Raw genomic sequence first — 19,688 nt, 5'->3', positions numbered from 1 at the left:
TGATTTATGCCTGAACTGGGTGCTTTGTATCTTTGCCTGGATGGACAGTGACGTCCATCTGATATTCTGTTCTGTCCCTGCCTAGGTGTGGGCTGATAGGCAAGTCACAGGTAGTTTAAAGGTTCTGTTTGGTCTGCTGTCTTCCCTGGATGGCTGACTCAAGTTTATGAGGGTCAGGTTCAGTGGCTGCTGTGAGTCAGGCCAAGTTGAGCCTTTGACCTCCTCTAGATGTGGCTGGAGTTCATTCAGGGTGGGGCCAGCCAGGTGTCCTGAGCACCGCCTCCCTGTGTTTAACCAAAAGGGTGTTGCCGGTATCCTGAGCCTTTTGCCAGCATTGTCAAGGGCTGTTTCCAGCCTGTACTTTGGGCTTTCACCTGCCCAGCAGGCAAAGATATCCAAGAAATCTGGCACTATGGTGAGGTGAATTGGGAGTAGTAATGTGGCATCTATATCTCCCTTATCAACTGAAGTGAGGAAAAGGCCTCCTGGTGTTACAATTGGCTCCCTAACTCCTGGGAGCTTGTGAGCGGTTCTGGGAGGAAGGGCTAGATCCCTTTTTCTGGTTAGGAAATAGGTGTGGAGAACTTGGGATTCATTTTTGTGCTACGGTTTATGGGGATGGGGGCAAACCTGGAAGACTTCTGGGGTTCCTAGGTCCCAACTTCTGGGTGTCGTGCCTTCCCACAGGGAGCCTGCTGTCATTGGAGAGAGGGCTGAGGATGCTGCAGGGGTGCCCTTGGTGTCTCCAGGATCTGATCATACTGCCTTAGCAGAAAGTGTGCCTGGTGGACCTTTGAGCTGTGGGAAGGGAAGTAAGGACAACAGGCCTCGCTACAAAACCAGAGTTTTTATTTGTGAAGGAGAACAGGCTGGGATCCAGTGAGCTATGGTTCCTTCAGGGCCACGGGTGAGGGTAGAGGCTGTTCCTCAGCTTCCTGGGGAGGGGTGTCAGGGGCCCTGGGGCTCTGCTGACTGTGGCCAATTATGCCCATGCTGCCCTGTCTTGCAGGGCCTGGCAACTGTGGTGGTGGTGGTAGGGGGCTTGGGCTTTCCCTGAGAGGATGTGGGGCAGAGTGAGGGTGTGGCTAGTGGCGCTGTGCTAGGGAAGGAGACATCTTGCCGGAGAGGGGTCTGGGATACCCTGGTCACTGGAGACTCCCGAGCAGGGTCTGGCTGAGCTCTGGCTGCTCTAAGGCTCCCCCTTTAGGGCAACAAGGGTGTTCCGGAGAATCAGGGTGCTGGCCTGCAGAGGAGAAACAGGTCCTTGAAGTCCCCTGCTCCCTGAGTCAGGCTGCCATTCTTTCTGCACCATAGATGCTCCCTCGCTCCCCACACCCCTGCTCTCTGCAATAACAGCTGCTGTTAATTGGGCCTTCCTACCGAGAAGGGTCCTGAGCCAGGGAAGCATGGCCCCAAGCCTGAGCTGGGGCTTCTCTCATGCCCACACACACGCATGCGCATGCACACACCCACACCCACATATGCACATACACGCGTGCACACCCTCACATGCACGCACACCCTGGTGCCTGGGGCAGGGGGAGGGAGGGAGGTGGGAGGTGGGAGGCCTCACAAGGGCCCAGTGAGGTGGGAGGGCTCACCTTGGCATGTTTGAGCTCCAGCTCTGCCAGCTCAATGAGATTCTTTCGAAAAGAGGAGACCCGGCGGGACTTGAAGTCCATGAGCTCTGGAGAGGAGGGGAAGAGGCATGGGGACCCGGCCAGGGCAGGGCATGTGGCCCCAGGCCGGGGCTGGGGGCTGCGGGCTCACCTTGCTTGGCAGAGTCGGAGAGGCGCTCGAAGCGTTGGCAGCACAGCTGCTGGTGGCTCTCGGCGGGCCGCACCTCCCGATTCCTGGTACGCGCCTTGTCCAGTGCCTTGTTGGCATTCTCGTAGTCGGCCAGTGCCCGCAGCCGCCGGTACAGCAGGTCCTAGGACCATGAGCACAGGGTCACTGCTGCCCTGTCCTGGCCTCCAGGCCTGAGCGCTGCACTGGGGCTGCCTCTCACCTTGGCTGCCTGTGAGTCACGCATGTAATACCTCAGCATGTCTGATAGCTTCAGGTCCTCGTCGGAAGCCACCCGGCCCTCCAGCTTCTGCATCAGAAAGGTGGGCACTGGGAAGGGAGCTTGTCAGAGGGGCAGCTGAGGGGTGGGAGGCACCTCTTCATCTAAATATCCAGCACAGAAGCCTTAGGTAACTGTTCCAGATCAGGCCTGGTGTTGAGGGGTGCAGGCCAGGGAAGGCTTCACAGAGGAAGTGGGATCTAGTCTGGATCTCGGGGACTGAGTAAGAGCCAGACAGAGGGAGCCAAGGGCTTGGCAGCTGTGCAAGCCTGGCTATGTGTTCAGGGAACCTTTAGCTCAGGGAAGGCACTTGGGCAAGGCAGGGAAGGGAGGCAGTGGCTGGAGCACAAGAGGCTGAAAGTGGAAGCTCAGGACTTTAGGAGCTTCCAGAAGGGGCAGGGTCTCTGAAGAGCCTTGAGCAGGGAAGAGATGCAGTCCAATAGACATTTTAGGAAGACGGCAACACTCCAGTGACTTTCTTGGGGAAAAGTGGGGGACGTGTGTGCCCAGGCAGTGTGCTGGCAGCTGGGTGCAGCCTGCCAGAGGTTTGGGCACACCCTTGTGCCTCCCAACCCTCCCCTGCCACACATGTGCGTGCACGCGCACGCCCCCGCACCCCCCAACACACACAAAGCTGGATCCTTGTCTTCACCCCACCTCTTGTTAAACTAGTCTGGAGTGTGAGCCCAACTTGCCACTGGGCCCAAGTTATCACTGAACCCAAGATGATCCTGGAGCTCTTCCCTGTGCCAGGACTCATCTTCCTTGCAAAGCTCACCAGTAAAGCCTTTGAGCGCAGAAGGCGGTACTCACCCTCAGCCGTTCAAAGAGCTCTGCCAATTTGAGGAAGCTCCTAGGAAGCAATAGGGAGGGAGTTAGGGTAGGGGGCTGAGGAACAGCTCAAAGCCTCTCTGTCTCAGCCCCTTCTTGGGAATCTCCTTCTCCCCTTTCCCTCCCAACACCCTCCCCCAACAGGAGAGCCTACACCTCCCACCTAGAGTTGACAGTAGACATCTACAGAGTGACCCCTCATGGGAAGACATGGTATTACAGGCATAAGGAGAGGGTAGGGGTAGGGGGAGTCCTCACGTCCTTAGCTGGTTGACTTCCTGTGTTCCCAGACTGCTCAGCGCAGCTGAGATAGGGATATAATCGTCTGCCAGGCCTGTTGGGGAACAGCCCCCATCAGAGCCCCTACATCTGCATGTCAAGCCCTGGTGCTTGTGGCCACAGACAACAAGGCATGCCCTGCTCTCTTCTCTCCCCCAAGGAGTTGAACCGCTGGGGAGAGGGGCAGGGGGATCCAGGATCCCTTGGGCCCTGCGTACACTTGTGGGCGCGCATGACGCGGTCGGCCCGCAGGCAGGCATCTCGGATACGGGTGTGATACTCCAACAGGAAGGTCCTCTCATGCTCAAAGAAGTCATCCACCTCCTAAGGGAGCCAGGCAGGACCCCATTTATACTGGGTCACCAAGGAGCTTGGCAGCACAGGCACCCAGGGTTGGCAAAATCTCCTTCCAACCCAGGCCAGGCCCCACCAGTGGCTTCCTTCCCACACCCAGCCTGGGCCTCAATCTGTGCCGTGGACTTGAGGTGCTGGGTTGAATCCAGAGAGGAGCACCAGGGGTTACCTTGAGCCCTGACATGCCCGTGATGAGGGCTTCATCCGCGGACTTCACGATATTCCTCAGAAACCCTCCGAGGAGCTCCTTCCTGTTTTTCCCCCGGACACTCAGCTGAGGCACACAGGGAGGGTATGATGCTGGGGTGGGCGTTCTCTCCTCCCATCCCGAGTCACAAGCCACTCACGGAGCTGTGACACAGGATTAGGCCCACTTGGGCCCCTTCTCCAGCCCTGCCAGCCCTGGGTGCCTCCCCACCCAAGGTAGACTCTTGCCCCAGGGGTGACTCCAGGGATTTGGCCCAGCTCACATCCTGTCCATATTCCAAAAACACAAAGAAGTTGTGGTCTCGACGCAGGGTGGGGTGGGCCGCCAGGCGCTGCAGAAAGACTTCGTGCATCGCAACTGTCTTCTTAAAGATGGCCAGGTACTCCCTGCGAGAGTGACAGCAGCTCACGGGCCTTCCTCAGCCCCCATGATCCTGCCTGCCCCCTTTCTGGGGTCAGAGGTCAGGGTCACTAAACATTCATGCGGGATAGCTGGGGAAGACATCTGGGCTCTGGGGATGGCAGGGAAAGGAGGGGGCACTCACGCTTCCAGCTCCTGCTTCATCTTGGCAAACTCTTCCCGAGTGACAGAGCTGTCCCCCTCGCCCAATTTCTGTAGCTTTTCCCTCGAAGCCTCAAAGTCTGGCCTCGGAGGGGCTGGGGGGATCTGTTCAAAGGAGGGACGGAGCTGGGAGGCCTCTCACTGCCGAGACGGCCGTCACAGCCTTTGGTCCTCACCCAAGTGCTCTGCCTGTCCCTCCCAGCCCCTGCCCGGCCCCTCCTCACGATGAGGCCGGCGTACTCCTCGTTCTCCACGTAGGCATCATGCAGCCAGATGAACTCCTCGTGCTGCCGCACCACTGAGAACTCGGTCTGGGTGAAGTGAGGGAGGCAGCTCTGGAAGCGGAAAGGCCAACTGAGGTCCTCTCTCTGCCCCAAGCCCTGCCTCGGCAAGTCTCCTGGGCACCCACTTTTGGGCCCCCCTCATCCCACATCCCAGGGAGGACCAAGTTAGAGCTCAGGTGTGCATGATTTCATTTAGAATGGTGGAGAGGGATGATTAGGACTCGGGGCCTTAGGCAGAGCTAAGAGGTTCACTCTCCAGGAGGGGCTGAGGGCAAGTGCCAGGTGGAAGAAGAGTGCCCACAGGCTGTGTTGGCACATTCCTAACCACCCCTGGGGGAGGCCTCCTGCGGGCAGCCACCAGGACCTTTCCTCGTGCCCCGCCCTGCCTCACCTTGGTTTGAACAGTGAATTTCACCTTGTCCCGCTCACTCACTGCGTCAGAAATCTCCACCTGTAAGGAGCTGTCTCCCTGCAGATCCACCGATGCACAGGAAGGCTGCGGAGGAGGGGAGGTCTCTGGCCTGGCTGAGCATGGCCCCTTTGCCCTTCCTCGCCCTGCAGGCCTTCTGATCCACCTGCAGAACCCTCTTCAGCAGCACTGCTTCAGCAATGCCCCAGGTCACCAGAGAGGGGTCCTGATAAGGCACTGACCTGAGCTTTCCAACTGCCAAAATATTTTAACCCTCCCATCCTTGGAGGCAGGCAGAAAGTTTCCCATTTTGCAGCTATTGAAGCTGAGACAACCAGAGAGGGGAAGTAACTTGTCTAAGGTAATGCAACTGCAAAGCGACAGTGCCAGGTTGAAACCCAGTTGTTGTTTGTTTGTTTTTTTAGACGGAGTCTTGCACTGCCCAGGCTGGAGTGCAGTGGCGTGATCTCAGCTCACTGCAACCTCCACCTCCCAGGTTCAAGCGATTCTGCTGCCTCAGCCTCCCAGGTAGCTGGGACCACAGGCATGAGCCACCACGCCCGGCTAACTTTTGTATTTTTAGTAGAGACAGCGTTTCACCATGTTTGGTCAGGCTGGTCTCAAACTCCTGACCTCAAGTGATCCACCTGCCTTGGCGTCCCAAAGTGCTGAGATTACAGGCATGAGCCACCGTGCCCAGCAAAACCCAGTTTCTTAATTCCCAACCCCATGCACTTTCTCAGTTACTTGCCCACCCCTTCCCCAGCTGGCTACCTCAGGCATCCCTTAACCAGGGCTTCAAGTGAGTTGGATGAGACATTCCCACCTCTTTTGGGGGGGTTGCCAAAACCATTCCATTTACTACTTTTGGTGCCAAGAGGCAACAGCTTACATGCAAAGCATGTGTATTTCTTCAAGTGAAAAGATCCACAAGACACCAAGCTACTAGCTCATTCTTGCATTGAGCTATTCAACATGTATTTATTTATTTTTGAGACAGGGTCTCGCTCTGTCACTCAGGCTGTAATGCAGTGGTGCCATCATAGCTCACTGCAGCCTCCAACTCCTGGGCTCAAGTGATCCTCCTGCCTTAGCCTCCCGGGTAGCTGAGACTACAGGCATGTACCACCATGCCAAGCTTTTTTTTTTTTATTTTTTTTTTAGAAACAGGGTCTTGCTATGTTGCCCAAGCTGGTCTCAAACTCCTGGGCTCAAGCAATCCTCCCACCTCAGCCTTCCAAAGGGCCGGAAGCAACATGCATTTATTGAATACCTACTGTGTCCACACCATAGTGCCAAGTGATATTAGGGGGAAGGGAAGAGGCTTAGGAATCACTCTACCTTTCAGCACTGCTCACCAGTATACAACAGGCATCTGTCCCCCCTCTCAATCTGGAGGCCTCCTCACTCTCTCCTCTTTCTGCTTTTGGCACACTTTGGAGATGGTCCCTGAGATGGGGCTTGGTGATATGTGGGTCCAGAAACAGGCAAGACCTTGCTTGATGGTGGCCCATCTGCAGCTGGTCTAGTGATGTCTCTTCCCCAGATAGAGATCCCTGCATCTGTCCCCTCCTCCTGGCTGTCCGGCATGAAGGAATTGACCCTGAGGTCACTGGCCACTGTTTACAGGGTTATCTCTACATTGTTTCTCGCTTTTTTTTTTTGGATAGTGTCTTGCTCTGTCACCCAGGTTGGAGTGCAGTGGAGTGATCTCAGCTCACTGCAAACTCTGCCTCCCGAGTTCAAGTGATTCTCATGCCTCAGCCTCCTGAGTAGCTGGGATTACAGGCGTGTGCCACCACTCTCAGCTAGTTTTTGTATTTTTAGTAGAGACGGGGTTTTGCCATGTTGGCCAGGCTGGTCTTGAACTTGTGAGCTCAAGTGATCTGCCTGCCCCGGCCTCCCAAGGTGCTGGGATTACAGGTGTGAGCCACTGCACCTGACCCCTTTTTGTTTTTTTAATTAAGGTATAAGTTATATATAGGAAAGTGCAAAAATTTTAAGTGTAAAGCACCAACTATTTGTATATATGTATACAGCTGGGTAACCATCACCCAACTCAGATCATGATAGATATGTATTTTATTTATTTATTTGGAGACAGGGTCTTGCTCTGTCACTCAGGCTGGAGTTTGGTGGTGCCATCACAGCTCACCACAGCCTCCATATCCTGGGCTCAGACAATCCTCCTGACTCAGCCTTCCAAGTAGCAAGGACCACGGGCATGTGCCACCATGCCCAGCTAATTTAAAAAATTTTTTTAAAAAGTGCTGTAATACAGCACTTTGGGAGAGAGGCTGAGGCAGGAGAATTACTTGAGTCCAAGAGTTTGAGACGAGCCTGGGCAACATGGTGAGACACCCTTCGACCCCCACCTCCACAAAAAAACTTTAAAAATTAGCTGGGTGTGGTGGCACATGCCTGTGGTTCCAGCTACTTGCGGGGGCTGAGGTGGGAGGACTGAGCTTGGGAGTTGCAGGCTGCAGTGAGCCAGGATCTCGCCACTGCACTCCAACCTAGGTGACAGAGTGAGAAACTGTCTAAAAAAAACAAAAAAAAACAAAACAAAAACAAAAAAACTAAAGCTAAATTTTTTTTTTGAAATGGAGTTTCACCCTTGTTGCCCAGGCTGGAGTGCAATGGTGCAATCTCAGCTCACTGCAACCTCTGCCTCCCGGGTTCAAGCGATTCTCCTGCCTCAGCCTCCCGGATAGCTGGGATTACAGGCGCCCGCCACCATGCCCAGCTAATTTTGTATTTTTAGTAGAGATGGGGTTTCTCCATGTTTGTCAGGCTGGTCTTGAACTCCTGACCTCAGGTCATCCGCCCGCCTCAGCCTCCCAAAGTGCTGGGATTACAGGCGTAAGCCACTGTGCCTGGAAAAAACATTTTTTTAAACACTCCAGAAGACTCCCTCTTGCCCCACACCCATCAATTATCCCCCACCCCAGAACTAACCACCATTCTGACTTCTATCACCATAGATTATTCTGGCCTATTCTTTTTTTTTTTTTTTTTTTGAGACAGAGTTTCGCTCTTGTTGCCCAGGCTGGAGTGCAGTGGCGCGATCTCGGCTCACCGCAACGTCCGCCTACCAGGTTCAAGCAATTCTCCTGCCTCAGCCTCCCGAGTAGCTGGGATTACAGTCATACACCACCACGCCCAGCTAATTTTGTATTTTTTAGTAGAGATGGGGTTTCACGGTGTTAGCCAGGATGGTCTCGATCTCCTGACCTCGTGATCCACCCACCTTGGCCTCCCAAAGTGCTGGAATTACAGACGTGAGCCACCGCGCCCGGACTTTTTTTTTTTTTTTTTTTTTTAAGCAGGGGGGTGTTCTCGTTATGCTGCCCATGCTGGTTTGAACTCCTGGCCTCAAGCCATCCTTCCACTTCAGCCTCCAAGTAGCTGGGATTACAGGTATGCACCACCACGTCTGGCTTCCATGAACATTCTTACACAGGTCTTTAGAAGACTTTTTTTTTTTTTTTTTGAGACAGAGTCTCGCTCTGTCACCCAGGCTGGAGTGCAGTGATGTGATCTTAGCTTACAGCAACCTCCACCTCCCAGGTTCAAGTGATTCTCCTGCCTCAGCCTCCTGAGTAGCTGGGGTCACAGGTGCCCGCCACCATGCTTGGCTAATTTTTGTAATTTAGTAGAGATGGAGTTTCACCATGTTGGCCAGGCTGCTTTTGAACTCCTGACCTGAAGTGATACACCCGCTTCGGCCTCCCGAAGTGCTAGGATTACAGGTATGAGCCACCATGCCCAGCTGTCTTTTGAGGACTTTGACTTAAGTCCCCATTTCTGCTGGGCATGAGAATTGCTTAGTTACAGAGAAGACATATTGTATGTTTAAAACACTTTAGTAAATACTGTCAAACAGTTTTCTAAGGTAAAACCAATGCACACTCCCAGCAGCACTGCGTATGAAAGTTCTACTTGTACTACATCCTTGCCAATACTTCAGAGTTGTTAGTCATTTTATCTCTCTCTCTCTCTCTCTCTCTCTCTCTCTCTTTATTTATTTATTTATTTTTAAAGAAAAGGGGTCGCTGGGCGCGGTGGCTCACGCTTGTAATCCCAGCACTTTGGGAGGCCGAGGCGGGCAGATCACGAAGTCAGGAGATTGAGACCACGGTGAAACCCTGTCTCTACTAAAAATACAAAAAATTAGCCGGGCGTGGTGGCGGGCGCCTGTAGTCCCAGCTACTCGGAGAGGCTGAGGCAGGAGAATGGCGTGAACCTGGGAGGCGGAGCTTGCAGTGAGCCGAGATTGCGCCACTGCACTCCAGGCTGGGTGACAGAGCAAGACTCCGTCTCGAAAAAAAAAAAAAGAAAAGGGGTCCCGCTAATATTGTCCAGGCTGGCCTTGAACTGGGCTCAGGCAATCCTCTGGAGTAGCTGAGAGTTGCTTTTGTGTACACGTATTCAATTGACCTATTAAGTATGATAAACTTTGGACACTCTACTCTGTTCCATTGGTCTATGTTTGTCCTTATGATAATATCTCACTGGACTGATTACTGTAATCTGACAGGTGAGACTGGAAATCAGATAGTATAAGGCCTCCACCTTTATTCTTTTTTTTTCAGAATCATTTGGGTGATTATAGGTCCTTTACATTTCTACACATATTTGGCTTGTTAATTTCTACCCCTGAAAAACATACTGGGATTTTGATTGTGATTGCATCGAATATATAGATCAGTCTGGGCACAAACCACTGTGACAGCTCAGAATTGTTAGTATTTTTTACTTTCACCCTGTTAGTCGAGGCATGGTAATTGTGCATGGGGAGTGTAACTGGTATTACCTGGTGAGGAATGATGTTGAGCGGCATTTTCTGTATTTATCAGCCATCTGCATATCTTCTTTTGTAAAGTGCCTATTCAGGTCTCTGATTCTTTCCTGCCATCTCTTTGAAAGATCAGATTATCTGTTTTTCAGTAATTTGTAGGAACTCTGTTCCTGGAGACAAACCCATTGTTGATTATACGTTTTGTCAGTATCTTTTCCTAGTCTGTAGTTTGCCTTTGATTCTTAATGGTTCAAATGTTACAAGCTCAACATAGCAGTCTTTTATTTCTATGGTTAAGGGTTTTTGTGTCCTATTGAAGAAAACTTTGCCTACCCCAAGGTCATGAAGATATTCTATTTATTTTTCTAGAGGTGTTACAGTTTAAGCTCTTGCACTTGTGTCTATAATCCATTTTCTTTTTCTTTTTTTTTTTTTTTTGAGACAGAGTCTTGCTCTGTTGCCCAGGCTGGTGTGCAGTGGCATGATCTCGGCTCATTGCAACCTCCGCTTCCCAGGTTCAAGTGATTCTTCTGCCTCAGCCTCCTGAGTAGCTGCGATTACAGGCGCCCACCATAATGCCTGGCTAATTTCTGTATTTTTAGTAGAGATGGGGTTTCACTCTTTTGGCCAGGCTGGTCTCAAACTCCTGACCTCAAGTGATCCACCCTCCTTGGCCTCGCAAAGTGCTGGGATTACAGGCGTGAGCCACCCCACCCGGCTATGATCTATTTTCAATTTATTTTCTTCATTTTAATTTCTTTATTTCTTTCTTTCTTTTTTTTTTTTTTTTTTGAGACGGAGTCTTGCTCTGTCGCCCAGGCTGGAGTGCAGTGGCGTGATCTCGGCTCACTGCAAGCTCTGCCTCCCGGGTTCACGCCATTCTCCTGCCTCAGTCTCCCTAGTAGCTGGGACTACAGGCGCCCGCCACCACGCCCAGCTAATTTTTTGTATTTTTAGTAGAGACGGGGTTTCACCGTGTTAGCCAGGATGGTCTCGATCTCCTGACCTCATGATCCGCCGGTCTCGGGCCTCCCAAAGTGTTTCTTTTTTTTTTTTTTTTTTTTTTTTTTTTTGAGATGGAGTCTCACTTTGTCACCCAGGCTGGAGTGCAGTGGCACGATCTTGGCTCACTGCAGCCTCCACCTCCTGGGTTCACGTGATTCTCTTGCCTCAGCCTCCCAAGTAGCTGGGATTACAGGCGCGTGCCACCATGCCCGGCTAATTTTTTTGTATTTTTAGTAGAGACGGTGTTTCACCATGTTGGCCAGTCTGGTCTCAAACTCCTGACCTAAGTTGATCCACCTGAGCCTCGGCTTCCTAAAGTGCTGGAATTACAGGCATGCTCCACCACGCCCGGCGATTTTCAATTCATTTTGAATACGCAGTGTGAGGTATGGGTTGTGATTCATTGTGCCATGTGGCCAGCTATTTGAGCACTGTTTGTTATAAAGATTTTCCTTTTGCTATTGAATTGCTTTGGTGTACACATATCAATTGACCTATTAAGAGTGACAAATTTTGGACTCTCTACTGTGTTCCATTGGTCTAAATGTTTATCCGTACGATAATATCTTACTGTCTTGGTTACTGTAACTTGACAGGTGCGACTTGAAATCAGATAGTGCAAAGCCTCCAACTTTATTCTTTCTTTTCAAAATAATTTTGGATATTATAGGTCCTTTACATTTCTACAGATATTCTGCTTGTTAATTTCTACCCCTAAAAAACGTACTGGGATTTTGATTGTGATTATATCAAATATATAGATCGATCTGGGAAGACTAGATCTCTTCGTAATTTTATAATTTATAATTTTTAATCTTCCAATCTAAAAACATGCAATATCTTTCCAATTATTTAAGTCATCTTTAATGTTTTGTAGTTTTCTGTGTAAAGGTCTTGCATGTCTTCTGTGAGATTTATTCCTAGGTATTTGATGATTCTCTTTTTCGTTTGCTTTTTATTTTTATTTTATTTATTTATTTTTTTGAGACAGATTCTTGTTCTTGTTGCCCAGGCTGGAGTGCGATGGTGCGGTCTCGGCTCACTGCAACCTCTGCCTCCTGGGTTCAAGCGATTCTCCTGCCTCAGCCTCCTAAGCAGCTGGGATTATAGGCGCCCTTTCTTTGCTTTTTAAATTATATTTTTAAAAGTTTCATCTTCTAATTGTATATAGAAACACAATAGGCTGGGCATGGTGGCTCATGCCTGTGAACCCAGCACTTTGGAAGGCTGAGGCAGGAGAATCACTTGAGCCAAGGAGTTCAAGGCCAACCAGGGCAACATGGCGAAACCCTATGTCTACAAAAAAATACAAAAATTAGCCAGGTGTGGTGGCAAACACATGTAGTCCCAGCTACTTGGGAGGCTGAGGCAGGAGGATCGCTTGAGCCCAGAAGGTCGAGGCTGCTGTGAGCCATGGTCACACCATCATACCACTGCACTCCAGCCTGGATGACAGTGCAGGACCCTGTCTCAAAAAAAAAAAAGTCCAGGCGAGGTGGCTCGTGCACTTTGGGAGGCTGAGGCGGGTGGATCACCTGAGCTCAGGAGTTTGAGACCAGCCTGGTCAACATGGTAAAACCCCGTCTCTACTAAAAATACAAAAATTAGCCAGGCATGGTGGGGGGCGCTTGTAATCCCAGCTACTCAGGAGGCTGAGGCAGGAAAATCCCTTGAACCCGGAGGCAGAGGTGGCAGTGAAACGAGATCGCACCATTGCACTCCAGCCTGGGTGACAAGAGTGAAACTCCATCTCAAAAAAAAAAAAAAAAAAAAGAACAAAAAAAAAAACCGTAATAGATTTTTATATAATTTACCTTGTGTCCCCACAAATTTACTTGTTAATTTTAATAAATTTTTAAAATATCTTGCTGAACTCATTAATTTAATCGTTTGTAGATTCTTTTTTTTTTTTTTTTTTTTTTGAGACAGGGTCTTGCTCCGTCATCCAGGATGGAGTGTGGTAGTGCCATCTTGGCTCATGGCAGCCTTGAACTCCCAGGCTCAAGGGATCCTCCCACTTCAGCCTCCTGAGTAGCTGGGACTACAGGCATCTGCCACCATGCCTGGCTAATTTTTGTATTTTTTTGTAGAGATAGGGTCTCACTATGTTGCCCAGGTTGGTCTCGAACTCCTGGGCTCAAGAGATCTCCTAAATTAGGCCTCCGAAAGTGCAGAGATTACAGGCCTGAGCCACCTTCCTGGCCAGTTCTTTTGGATTTCCTACATATACAGTCCTATAATCTAAAATGACGACAGTTTTAGTTCTTCGTTTCCAACCTTTATACCTTTATTTCTTTTTACTGCCTTCTTATACTTGCCAGGACCTCCAGTACAATGTAGAAGTGATGATATGATGACATGTTCCTAATCTCAGAGGGACTGCATTTAAATTTAACCCCAAAGTGATTTTAGATACTTTTTTTAATCAAGAGTATCTTAATGAAGCTTAATGGAGCTCCCCGCTATGCCTAATTTAATGAGAGTGTTGATTTTTATCAATCGTTTTTCCCTTGATTGAGATAATCATATGGATGTTCTTGTTATCTGTTTACATGCTGAATTTCATTGATTGATTTGCAAATGTTAAACCACTTTGCATTCCTGGAAGAAGGCCTTGTTCATGAAGTATTATCCTTTTATGTATTGCTTATTCAGCTTGATAATTTTTTTTTTTTTTTTTGGAGACAGGGTCTCGCTCTGTCACCCAGGCTAGAGTGCAGTGGTGTGATCATGGTTCACAAAAATTTTTTTTTTAGTTACTTATTTTCCAGCCAGGTGCGGTGGCTCATGCTGTAATCCCAGCACTTTGGGAGGCTGAGGCGAGTGGATCACCTGAGGTCAGGTGTTCATGACCAGCCTGGCCAACATGGTGAAACACCGTCTCTACTAAAAATACAAAAAAATTAGCCGGGCATGGTGGCGCACAGCTGTAGTCCCAGCTACTCGGGAGACTGAGGCAGGAGAATCACTTAAACCCGGCAGGCAGAAGTTGCAGTGAGCTGAGATTATGCCACTGCCCTCCAGCCTGGGCAACGAAGTGAGACTCCCTCTCAAAAATAATAATAATAATAATTACTTACTTTCTTTAGTGTCATATACTCAAAGCTTTCTTCTTTTCTAAAATATGCATCTGAAAACTGTGTATCTTATGAGTTTTGATATGTCATATTTTTATAATCATAAATTTAAAAATATTTTCTAATTTCCATTATAATTTCTTCTTTGGCCTATGAGTTATCTAGAGGCATGTTGCTTAATTTCCAATATTTTGGAATCTAGTTATGTTTTTGTTTTGATTCCACATTAATTCTGGGTCAGAGTATATAATCTATATGATTTCAGTCTTTTAAAATTTATTGATACTTGCATTATAGCTCAACATATCATTTATTTTGGTAAATGTTTCATGTGCATTTGAAATAATGTATTTTCTGCAGTTGTTGGGTATACAGCTCTACATAAGTCAATTAGATCAAGTTGATTAATCATGTTCTTTAAATCTTCTAAATCCTTACTAATTTTTTTGTCTGCTTGTTCTAACAGTTGATAATTGTGTTAAAATTTCTAACTGGTATGGGCATGGTGACTCATGCCTATAATTCTAGCACTTTGGGAGGCTGAGGTGGGAGGATCACTTGAGCTTAGGAGTTGGAGACCAGCTTGGCCAACATAAAAAGACCCCATTTCTTAAAAAATAAATACAATTACTTACTATTTAATTGTAGGTTTGCCTATTATTCCTTTTAGTTCTGCCATCTTTTATTTTGCATATTTTTATGCTATATTATTAGGTGCATATAAATTTAGGATTGTTTTATCTTTCTGTGGAATCAAGTCTTTCATCATTATAAAATGTCCCTCTTTATTTCCCCTTCCTTCCTTCCTTCCTTCCTTCCTTCCTTCCTTCCTTCCTTCCTTCCTTCTTTCCTTCCTTCTTTCTTTCTTTCCTTCTTTCTTTCTTTTTTTGACAGAGTTTCACTCTCGTCACCCAGGCTGGAGTGAAATGGTGTGATTTCAGCTCACTGCAACCTCCACCTCCCGGGTTCAAGTGATTCTCCTACCTCAGCCTCCCGAGTAGCTGGGATTACAGGTGCCTGCCAGTACGCCTGGCTAATTTTTGTATTTTTAGTAGAGATGGGGTTTCACCACGTTGGCCAGGCTGGTCTCAAACTCCTGACCTCAGGTGATCTACCCACCTTGGCCTCTCAAAGTGCTGATATTACAGGCGTGAGCCACCGCACCCAGCCATCCTTCTTTATTTCTAATATACTTCCTCTTCTTCTTCTTTTTTTTTGAGAGAGTCTTGCCTTGTTGCCCAGGATGAAGTACAGTGGCATGATCTTGGCTCACTGGACCCTCCAACTCCTGGGCTCAAGCCATTCTCCTGCCTCAGCCTCCTGAGTAGTGCGGATTACAGGTGTGTGGCACCATGCCCAGCTAATTTTTGTATTTTTAGTAGAGATGGGGTTCCACTCTGTTGGCCAGGCTGGTCTCGAACTCCTGACCTCAAGTGATCTGCCCGCCTTGACCTCCCAAAATGCTGGGATTACAGCTGTGAGCCACTGTGCCTGGCCCCTTTTTTTTTGTTTGTTTTTGTTTTAAGACAAGGTCTTACTCTGTGTCCCAGGTTGGAGTGCAGTGACACAATCACAGCTCACTGTAACCTCAAACAATCCTGAGCTCAAGCAATCCTCCTACCTCTGCCTCCCACATAGCTGGGACCACAGGTGTGCATCACTATGCCCAGCTCCCACCCATTTATGTCAACCTTTCTGTGTCCTTATATTTAAAACATGTCTCTTTTAACAGACTCTAGTTGTTTTTCTTCCAAAATACAATCTGACAATGTTTTTTTAAATTGGAGAATTTAGTCCATTCATAATTATTGTAATTACTGATGTAGCAGGCTACCAACTTGTCATCTTGCTTTTTGCTTTCTCTTTGTCCCATCTGTTTTTATTCCTGTATTCTTTCTTTCTTCTTTTGGATTATTTAAATAGTATTTTACATTATTTCTTTTATTTATTTATTTTATTTTAATTTTTAAATTTTACTTTAAGTTCTGGGATACATGTACAGAATGTGCAGGTTTGTTACATAGGTACACATGTGCCATGCTGGTTTGCTGCACCTATCAACCCGTCATCTAGGTTTTAAGCCCCACATGCATTAGGTATTTGTCCTAATGCTGTCCCTCCCCTTACCCCTCAGCCCCCTACAGGCCGCAGTGTGTGTTGTTCCCCTCCCTGTGTCCATGTGTTCTCATTGTTCAACTCCCACTTATGAGTAAGAACATGTGGTGTTTGGTTTTCTGTTCCTGTATTAGTTTGCTGAGAATTATGGCTTCCAGCTTCATCCATGTCCCTGGAAAGGACATGATATTCTTTTTTATGGCTACATAATATTCCATGGTGTATATGTGCCATGTTTTCTTTATCCAGTCTATCATTGATGGGCATTTGGGTTGGTTCCAAGTCTTTGCTATTGTAAATAGTGCTGCAACAAACATACGTGTGCATGTGTCTTTATAGTATAATTATTTATAATCCTCTGGGTTTATTTATTTATTTCTGAAACAGATTCTCGCTCTGTTGCCCAGGCTAGAGTTCAATGGTGCGATCTCCACTCACTGCAACCTTTGCCTCCTGGGTTCAAACTATTCTCCTGTCTCAGTCTCCCAAGTAGTTGGGATTACAGGCACGCACCACCATGTCTGGCCAATTTTTTGTATTTTTAGTAGAGATGGGGTTTCACCATGTTGGCCAGGCTAGTCTTGAATTCCTGACCTCAAGTGATTTGCCTGCTTTGGCCTCCCAGAGTGCTGTGATTACAGGCTTGAGCCACCACTCCTGGCCAGTATTTTATATTATTTCATTTTCTCCTCTATTATATTTTTGCTTATATTCTTTTAATGTCTCTATATTTAAAGGAAGATCTTAGAGAAGGCAATACCTAACCTAGAGGATAAGTATTGGTAGTGAACTTTCAGAGAGTATGGCTCCTGCAAAGGCTGGGGGATGCATCCATCTGTTCAATAGCTCAGCACATCCTCAGAACATACAGCAATAATAATATAACAATAATAATAATATAATAGCTAACCCTTATGTTGGCCCTTACAATATGCTAGGCACCACTCTAACCATTTCATATATATGCCCTAAGCATTTTATATATGTTAACTCCTTTAACCACGAAGATGAACATAGATAAACATTGAAGCAGACCATTCTGTTCCATGCTTTGTGTCTCTCAGCCCCTCTTGCCCCTCTAAACCACTCGAACCCCGCTCCTCATTTCTTGGCTTCTCTGACACTCCCAAGGCAGGCTCTCCCACTTGCCCCAGACCCCAAACACATGCAGTCTGGCTAACTGGTGCAGCAGGTCCCCTAGTCCCCAGCCTCTTTCCTGATGCCTTAGTATCTCTGCTCTGACCTACACTGCTTGGTAGCTGCTTGAGGGAGATGGGCCTCAAAGGTGGACCACAGCTGCTCCATCCTCATCCTCAGCCATGGCCCACTATGCATATGCCTCCATCTCCCAAAAGGGTGCACCTCTCCATGCACTAACCATCCTTGGCACAACGTGGATGCTCGACAACTCTTTGCTGAAGGAAGTCAAAAGGAAGAAATGGTCTTATGATTATATGAACTCAGAACACAAGTGAAGCCATTAGGGCTGAACAGGATTCTCTCACCTTGGGAAAGGAGAAGAGGACGCCAACCTCTGCTCAGTCCCTAACATCCTGCCCTCCTCCTCGCCCTCACCTCCCACCCCCTACCCACCTACCCCCATCAAGCCGGCGTGAATTGGTCCTGGGGAGGGTAAGAGTGACAGTGATGGGTCCCTTTCTATCTGTCAGGACAAAGGCAAAACCCTGCCTCCCTTGGCATCCTCATCAGTCCACACACAGGTGCCACAGAGGCTCCCCACTCCCTTGCTCAAGTCTCCCTTCTCTCACTTACGCAGACACACACATACACACAGAGACACATGGGCACACACACACACGCAGACACATGAGACAGACACACACACACACAGACACACATAGAAACACAGATACACAGACACACACAAACACACAGACACAGAGAAACACACACACAGATCATACATAGGCACACAGACACACACAGACGCACACATAGACACACAGACATAGACACACACAGATACACAGAGACACACACAGATACACAGAGACACACGGACACAGACACACACAGACACATGCGAACACACACAGAGACGCAGAAATACACAGACACACACACAGACACAGACACACGCAGACCATACACACACACAGAGACACCCACCCACACACACACACACAGACATAAAGATGCACGCAGACCATAGACACAGAGACAGACACACACACGCTCAGACACAGAGACACAGACATGTGCAGACACACACAGACACATGCATGCACACACAGACACAGACACACAGATGCACACGTGCACACATGTAGACCATACACACAGACACACACAGACACAAGCAGACCATACACAGACACGCACACACAGACACACACACACACAGACATGCACAGACACACACAGAGACAGACACAGACATGCACGCACAAACACCCACACGGACGCACACGTGCACACACACAGACACACATAGGCCATACACACACACACAGAGACACGCAGACACACAGACACATACACAGATACACAGAGACACACAAAGACACAGACACACACTGAGACACACAGACACACACAGACACAAACACAGACATACACAGACACACACACAGACATATGCAGGCACATCGACACACACACAGACAGAGACACAGACACATGCAGACTATACACACACAGACACACACAGAAACACACAGAGGCAGACCACACACACACAGACACACACACACCACCGCATGATTGGGCATCACGGGCTTTCATAGAGTGAGGAGAGGCTGAAGGGGGGGTCTTCATCCTTTTTCTACCTTGCCCTCCTTCCCAGCCTCCGCATGCGTCTCCATCGCTCTCCTGGGCTTCAGCGTCTGGCCACTGCCCGCGTGCTCCCGCAGGTCGTCCCCTTTACTCGCCCGAGGAACCGACCAAGTAAGGATGCTCTCAGCTGACGGGGACGCTCTCCCCCGCCCGGCCAAGGAGTCACCTGGAGTCGGGGGCGGTTCCCATCTCGTTTCCCTCAGCCGCGCCTTTCGATTGGGTACCAGGGCACCGTGAGTGACGCCATTGGCTGCAATGTCTGTCGTTCCTGTCCCAGGCCCCAGCTTTTAAGGGGCACGCGGCACGGAGAGTAGGCCGGTGATAGGCGACAGTGTGGGAGCTGGGGTCAGAGCTTATAGGGTCGCAGAGGCCGCGTGCCGCGTCTTCCTCCAGTCCCCGGCGGACTGACCCCGCCACAACCCCATGCCGCCGTTCCGGGCCCCTCCTTCCAACAGCCACGTGCGACCTGCGCGTGCGCACTCGCCCAGTCTGGCGCCCACCAGGCAGTGGGGAAGGGGAAGGGGAAGAGGGTGAGGGCGGCAGGGTGGGGACGGGGAATGGGAAGCAGTGATGCGGATGTGGGTGGTGGACCAGGGGCGAGGGCAGGGGACAATGTCTGTGGAGAAGGGGGGTCTGTTAAGGTTTCTGCCCTTGGACGGGAGGGAGCGGCGGGGTAAGCAGCCTAGGAGGACTAGGGGGCTCCACAAGTCCCGCGGCCAGGGCGCCCCAAGCGAGGCCGGGGTCCGCGAACGTTCGTCACTGGAGCGGGGCTGCAAGGGGGTGCCGATGCTGCGAGAGAAAACCTGGGGACCTTGGAACGGGCTCATGGTACTTGGGAAGAGAGTGGAGCTCCTGACTAGAAACACTCAAAAACCGAAGCTGGAGTCTGATACTGGAGACTGG

General features: G+C 49.2%; 1 protein-coding gene across 3 annotated transcripts; it reads right to left on the bottom strand.

Annotated features, from left to right (window-relative positions):
- Positions 1-280: 280 nt before the first annotated feature.
- Positions 281-19,261, bottom strand: SNX32 (sorting nexin 32). Of its 3 annotated transcripts, none has more exons than XM_055259633.2 (13): positions 18,779-19,130; positions 4,974-5,078; positions 4,523-4,633; positions 4,282-4,403; positions 4,000-4,123; positions 3,699-3,803; positions 3,394-3,499; positions 3,155-3,230; positions 2,879-2,918; positions 2,009-2,095; positions 1,771-1,930; positions 1,602-1,687; positions 281-798 (listed from the first exon to the last, which is right to left on the bottom strand). In XM_055259633.2, the coding sequence occupies exons 1-13, from the start codon at positions 18,812-18,814 to the stop codon at positions 757-759; spliced, it is 1,200 nt and encodes a 399-aa protein (XP_055115608.1). In that variant the 5' UTR covers positions 18,815-19,130; the 3' UTR covers positions 281-756. The 3 variants fall into 3 exon arrangements, with proteins under 3 accessions (XP_055115608.1, XP_055115558.1, XP_055115692.1); XM_055259583.2 differs by lacking the exon at positions 281-798 and adding an exon at positions 833-1,243 and having other exon boundaries at positions 18,779-19,261; XM_055259717.2 differs by lacking the exon at positions 281-798 and adding an exon at positions 833-1,243 and having other exon boundaries at positions 4,523-4,609.
- Positions 19,262-19,688: the final 427 nt, after the last annotated feature.

The sequence above is a fragment of the Symphalangus syndactylus genome, chromosome 1 (genome assembly GCF_028878055.3).
Source record: "Symphalangus syndactylus isolate Jambi chromosome 1, NHGRI_mSymSyn1-v2.1_pri, whole genome shotgun sequence".
NCBI classification, from domain to species: Eukaryota; Metazoa; Chordata; class Mammalia; order Primates; family Hylobatidae; genus Symphalangus; species Symphalangus syndactylus.
Note: the sequence above shows the minus strand (reverse complement) of the source record. Positions and strands in the feature narration are given on the sequence as shown.